The 6,657-nt window shown below is 39.3% G+C and overlaps 1 protein-coding gene across 1 annotated transcript; it reads right to left on the bottom strand.

Annotated features, from left to right (window-relative positions):
* Nucleotides 1–1,094: 1,094 nt before the first annotated feature.
* On the bottom strand, nt 1,095–5,444 carry LOC122642003 (glycine-rich RNA-binding protein 4, mitochondrial-like). The gene is made up of 4 exons (XM_043835376.1): nt 5,272–5,444; nt 5,089–5,157; nt 1,530–1,636; nt 1,095–1,407 (listed from the first exon to the last, which is right to left on the bottom strand). The coding sequence occupies exons 1-4, from the start codon at nt 5,384–5,386 to the stop codon at nt 1,294–1,296; spliced, it is 405 nt and encodes a 134-aa protein (XP_043691311.1). The 5' UTR covers nt 5,387–5,444; the 3' UTR covers nt 1,095–1,293.
* Nucleotides 5,445–6,657: the final 1,213 nt, after the last annotated feature.

A 6,657-nucleotide genomic window follows, 5' to 3' on the forward strand; every position in this document is an offset into this window, starting at 1 on the left:
TGGGATTGGAAATAGAGAATGCTTTAGACTTTAGTTGGTGGGTGAAGAAAGGAAGATTTGCCAAATCAAATGCACGGGTGAGTGAAGAGTGAATGGTCCAAAGGAATCTAAATTTCGGCTGCAACAGTAATATCAAATCTATATCTAAATCCACAACTAAACAATCCCGCTATAGAACAAAGAACACAAGCTGTGCACAGCCAAAGGTGGGGCTAGGGGTCAATTTATTACATTAAACACAACAATGGCCACCACATAAAGCACATAATAATGTACCTAACCCCTTAAAAGTTCCTATCCTTCAGATGAATGCCACTTAATCAGATCGTGTGTGTGTGTGTCCTTGAACATAAAAGCTAGAAAACACTAATGTCCAAAGCCAGGAGAATCCACCAAGAAATGCAGTCAGACCCAGTAGAATTCAACACCAAAACAAAGAATATTTAAAATATGCATGCATGCATGTGTGTGTGTGCAAGTAAATCGATTTCTAGAGAAGAAACCTCAATCCATTGCTGGTTTTAAATTCAGTTTGCTTTATTTACCTTCAATTCAGCTCCGTTTGTATTAGCATTTCAAGCACTTCTGCATTTGACCATACATGAACCAGTACTGACCCATTGATGACCCAATATTATAAACATATAATCCACAAGGGCATCCAGAATCTGTATTTTTCCAGTTCAGTCTGAAAGTTTTCTAGGTTAGTGATATACTGATCGACAGTTACAATATGAAGACTTCTGCCTGTTCACTACCCTTAATTTTCCAGACCAACCCACCCCCACCCCAAACCACCCCCCCCCCCCAATTCAGTAGTATTCATCAAAATGGGAGAGGGTTCTCTGAGCAAGAGGCATAAGAGAGCATACAAATGAGAGCGATGAAACTGTTTCGTACACGGGAGGCAAAGAGAGATCAATTCATGTGAGAGAGAGAGAGAGAGTGTGTGGTAACGTACAATCTGTGGTCAGCTCAGACAACTTTTTCACTATCTTTTCTTCTCAGTCCTCACACAACAGAGACACAAATAACTAACTGGGATCAACTACAAGGTTGTTTTTCCAAACCCTCCACACACACCACAATTCATGTATATATTCTTTTTTTTCTTGTTAGTACGGCGGCAGGAATTAGGGTCATTCCTTTCTACATGGGCAGTGGAGTCACAAAAAAGTAACCTCTTATTTTTCTAGTTACTATTACATAAATGAGTAGTTCAGAACTCTTCACCATGAGATATAGATAAGAAACACAAAAAACAAAAAATAAAGAAACAGATCTGTATATCAATCAATTATTTTGACCAGTGGCATCACGAACATTTGACATGCGAGGGACTACAACAGGTCCACCGCGAACCTTTTCAAGAGCATAGCTTATCCTCAATGGCCGACCTAACAATGCCTGCAATAGTGATCATCTCAGTGGATTATATGACTAGATAATTTATTGTTTTTGTTTGGCACCATATCATTGGAATAATATTTCTGCATTGAAACAAATGGCTATGATAAGCATATGCTTACCTTTCCATCCATAGCATCTTTGGCACACTTTGCATCATTATCCTTTAAGAAATACACAAAACCAAATCCTCTTGATCTCCCAGTGTCTTTGTCATACATGATCCTCACTGGAGCACAGAAAGCAATAATTTTACATCAACAAATAAGTAAATAAAAGCTAAGCATCATTTAGATCTCCATGAAATCATAATAGAGATGGTATAGGGGTGAGGCACCTTGAAAGCATTGATCACAGGAAAGGAAATCCTTTTTGTTTCCTACCCAACAAATGTTGTGACAAGACCAAACGATTAAGATCATTAAGTCAACATTTTGGCTTTAGATATCATTAAGTCAATCATTAAAATCTCTAAGTGTATTGTACAAATATATCCATAGCATGGCGACACTTGCCTCCATACATAGGTGAGATAGTGATGTCAAGTAGATTATTTATCTACAGACTAAAGTCTTCCAATATACAACTGTCTATGCTTAACACAAATGCTCAGCTCAGAACCAATCTGATGCTTTACACATCCCAACCAAGTACCAGTTTGACAAATGAAAACTGCAAACTGACCAACAAATAGAATTGCTTAGTTATAACTGTTAGGTTATGTTCTCTCATGGCATGCCGTAAACACATGACTCATGAATGAAGTATTCCTTTTGATCCCAAGTGCAAAGCAGAAGCAGTCAATCAAATCTGATTGGCTAGATACATATTACCCAACCATCTTTAGTTACACCAATCTAGAAGTGAATTAATTCTATCAATGGCTTATTAGCTTTAAAGTCCTTCAAAAGAAAAATAATTTAAACTACTCCTCCATAAACTGAAGCAAACAACCATATCTGCTTCTACGGAAAATGACTCTAAAATACTTATTGTTAGCAATCTACGGGTATCTAATTTAACTAGATTTGAACTACAAAAGTACAGATTCAATACATAGATATAAAAGGGTAGGTATCCCTTAGTTTGCAGTGAGGGAGTTAGAGAACTGTTGATTCTACTGCCTAAACCAAGAAAATAATAATGAAGATGAAAGATTGGTAGTCCAATATTTTCAACTTAAGGTTGCAGAGATTGCTGGGCTAGAAATAGTGACACATGGTAACTGTAGAATGCTTACAGTAGAAAGGTTGTGCTGAATCTGTTGCAGATGAGGTGACATTGAATGTTTTCTTGTGTTTTATCTTTTTATTTACACACACAGGGTGGCATAAAAGGATTGTCTTTCTGAAGATCTCCTAGTAGCCTTTCCTCACTCAAAATCTCAAATTAGGGTTTGCGCTCATCGAATATCAAATCAATCTCTCCATAGCTCCTCCACAGTGCTGTCAGCTGATGTTTCATTATTGATCTTTTGTTATCTTTTCTCTTCTCTGAAAATGTTTGAACTTCGAAACAGTAATAACAGAAAATTGTGTCTGGTTGTCAATCTCCTCTGTTCTTTGGATGTATTTATGTGTTTACCGCTACCAGTTTGTTGCCTTCTGACTTGTAACCCTTATCTGACCTTTGCATTCTTTGTCAATAAGGGGCCCTTCATTCCAAGATGGTCAGCCCATTGTATTTGTAGCCAATTCCATTTGTCTTTTTATCTCTTTCTTTTCTTTCTCCCAGTGTGGACAGCCTACAAGTACAATCCTCATAGTAGACCATCTTATCTTGAGGAGACCTCACATTCCCAAATTTAAGTGCTCTCAACAGATAAAGATGGCAGATTGTGAATTATCTGTCATTCACTGCCCCACCTCTTGCGTTGTCTCATTTCTTTGGAAATATTTCAAATCTCATGGCCTCATGGACCATAGATTTCAATCTTGAAAACTCATTAAGCTGGAAAGAAGTAAATAGAATCTGTAATGCCAAAGGCTCCTTTTGTTTCTATGTAAAAAGGCAGAAAAGGGAAATTTATCTGTAAAAAAGGCTATCCCACTGTTTGATTTAATGTATAATGCATAAAAAGGTATTGAAAAAGTAGGAAAATATAACAAGGAAAAAATTCCTTTTCCCGCCTTTTTACATTGAACAGAGCCAAAATGTAAAAACTGATACTGAAAAAAAAGAGACATGTACAATATAATTTGTTGGGAAAATGTTACAAAGAAACATACACTGGCAAAGTAATATTTGGACCAAGGTGGGAGAGCAAGAGTATACCTAACTTTTGTTTTGGTGCTCAATCTTTGAGGATTATAGGGGGTTCAGGTTTCTCATTTTTCAAATTGCAATGAAAATTTTCTTCCTAAAGCTCTTCTTTTGATCATCTATTCTTGAGATTTAAAAATAAATAAATAAAATTCAGTAAGCAATTTTTCTCCCTGGGTGTTCTCTTACCTCTGCCTGTTCTTGTTAATAAGATTTCTTACTTCCATCACAAGCTAAAAGATAAGGAAGAAATAGAACAGAAAGAGGAAAAGTTTGTTGAATTACACACCTCCTTTGCCAAACTTGTCATAAAATTACTAGTTTGATGCCAATGCATCAGAGAACAACCTAAGCTCAAGTTCCAACATCTTACTGTAATAATAGAAATATGATGAGTCAAAAATGGAAATATACTGTAATCAAAGGAATTTAGTGCATCCTTGTATGATTAACCTTGACAAATTTACTTTATGAAGGTAACAATAAAAGGGCAATTAATTGAGACCCATATTCTGAAGATGTACCGAAGACCTCCTTCTCCCTACACCCCCAACATAAAGACAAAAATGCTACAAAAAGGGTGCCCAGTGCACGAGGCTTCCACTACTGCAGGTTCTGGGGAGGGGCAGATGTTTGCAGCCTTACCCCTGCTTCGCGGAGAGGCTGTTTCGTTGATTCGAACCCCACCACCAGGTTGCACTAGAGCCATCGCACCAAGGTTTGCTTATGTCTCAATTGGGCATATGGATCTTCTAATTTCAACTAATACAATCTATAAGTCTCTCTTTGCAAGGGAAATAAAGGAAAGGGAAGTGAAATCAAATCAATATTAAAATGGAAACTTCTGTAATTATTACCGAACATTATTGTGTTATTAACTCCAAAAGCATTCAAAATCTGGTTATTAAATTTAACCTTGCAATCAAATAGCTTTGATTTGAATAAAATAAAGTTAACATGAAAAGTAAAATTTCCAAACATGAGAAGAGTTTTAAGTAGGTTACCTAATCATGATTTCAAAACTTCCTTTTTCTTTTTAAAAACTATTTCACTTCCCTTCCCTTCCTTTACTTTGCAACCAGACGGAGCCTAGAATGATAAATTTCCTATCAGTTATGAGAGTCCATAAAATCTACTGAGATTCTACCAAGGTTTATACATAAAGTGGAAAGTCAAGGATCATCGATAAGACAATGCCTGAAAAAGAAGAAAGATACTACATTTCTTGTCGGATATCATATGTCAACTGTAAAAGGGTAGGGAGTGGTAGTAAAGAAAAGGTAGCTTTACAATAGAAGATGTGAAGGAATTGTGATTAATCAGACCTTTCATCGAACATGTGAAGGATGAAAACAAAATTGACATGTATGAGGTATTCAGAGAACCAGTGAAGAAACCCAGAAAAGGCTTGCATTTTACCTTCCGTTACCTCTCCAAAGAAAGAGAAAGCGTCCTTCAAAGATTTCTCGTCCGCTGCCCATGAGAGACCTTTAACACCAGAACAAAGTTTGAAATTAATACATAACCAGAGAGAAAGAGAGGAGGGTTTTTTTTTTTTTTTGGGGGGGGGGGGGGGGTGGGAAGAGGAGGAAGAAGCGAGACCTCCAACGAATAGCTTGCTAGTGGCGGGAGAAGGGGAGGACGGCGAAGAACAGTAGGACCGGAGTGGTGTGGGGTTTTGGGGCAAAAACCTTCGGACAAGTGTTACCATTTTCATAACTGCCGCAACAAAACAGCAGAGCCCAGAATTCCACAGTCAGACTCGGTGCCTGCCAATCCGCTTCTTCGACTTTGGGTCTTTGGTTTAATATTACGTTAATTGATCAAAAACACATTTTCATTATAGAAAATCACTATTAGTTGGAATAAAAAAGCCACGGTTCCCACCATTTTAACTAAGGGTGTCAGTACCCAACCCGAACAGATGAAACCAGCCCGAACGAGCCCGGACCACACCGGACCGAACTCTTAATGGTTTAGTTCGGTTTATGGATCCAGAAAGGCAAACGGTTTGGTTTGGTTTGGACTAGCAAGACGGTGCACCGATAGCCCGAACCGTTAGGCCCGAACCCAAACCGAACCGACCTAACCCGATAAATGAGTAAATCAGTAAATGTCTAATGCTTCATTGTCCCCTAAATGTGTTGTGATAGTTTCTCATTTTATCTCATATCCTTTATTAGTGATTACCCAACCAATTGTATCCATAGGCCATAGGACATAGGATACAAAGATGCATTGTATTTGAAATATTTTATGTACTTAAAAAAGAAAGAGAAGAAAAATTAGCACTAACTGAATCTTACTAGTTATATAAAACCGATACCAAACCGAATCCAAACAGATATCAACCTGTTGCGTGTGAAAACCTCCGGTGCTTGGTTCGCTCGTGAATGAACCTGCAAAAACCAAGCAATGAGCGCAAGAGGGCCGGTGTGGCTCCGGCCTAGGACTCTCCGATGCTCAAGTCAGGTCTCCAACGTGACAGCGTAACTGCGTAGTAAAAAGCAAGATGATGAATGGTGCTCCGTACCTGGGTATTTATAGAGTGAGGAGGAGACGAGACGGTTGGCAGAGTCCTAGTATGGTAGGAGTCCTTCTTTCGGAAGGTTCTCTCGCGTAGAGCGGAGTGGAGAGTTATTTTCGGGGTCGGGCTCTTATTAAGGTAAGAGTCCATGTAGAGTGCAATTCCGTGATGCGCAGGGATCGTGGCTCGATCCCTATCCCATGATTCTCGGGATGTGTTGACGTGGCCCGGAGATCCCCGGTGGAGTGCTATGGGAGCCTCAGTGGAGGAGGACTCGGCTTCGGAGGTCGGCAGAGGAGGTCGGCAAGGGAGGTCGGCCCGAGAGGTCAATCTCGGCCAGGAGTCTATGGTTGACCTGTATGAGCTCGGCCTCGGCCACCGGCTAGCTTGTTCGAGTCTGGTTCTGTCAGGTGACTTATCGGAGACGAGGTCGGCCCGGTCTCCTGCTCGGCCCAACTCGG

This window comes from Telopea speciosissima, chromosome 10, assembly GCF_018873765.1.
Source record: "Telopea speciosissima isolate NSW1024214 ecotype Mountain lineage chromosome 10, Tspe_v1, whole genome shotgun sequence".
In the NCBI taxonomy this organism is placed as follows: Eukaryota; Viridiplantae; Streptophyta; class Magnoliopsida; order Proteales; family Proteaceae; genus Telopea; species Telopea speciosissima.

Bases quoted from the DNA above. Each gene is read 5' to 3' on its own strand.
- LOC122642003 (XM_043835376.1), bottom strand. From the start codon at position 5,386: ATGAAAATGGTAACACTTGTCCGAAGGTTTTTGCCCCAAAACCCCACA. The intron at 5,158-5,271 runs GTCTCGCTTCTT...CTGGTGTTAAAG, and splicing joins TAGCAAGCTATTCGTTGGAG to GTCTCTCATGGGCAGCGGAC. The intron at 1,637-5,088 runs GTAAAATGCAAG...TCTGTGCTCCAG, and splicing joins CTTTGGAGAGGTAACGGAAG to TGAGGATCATGTATGACAAA.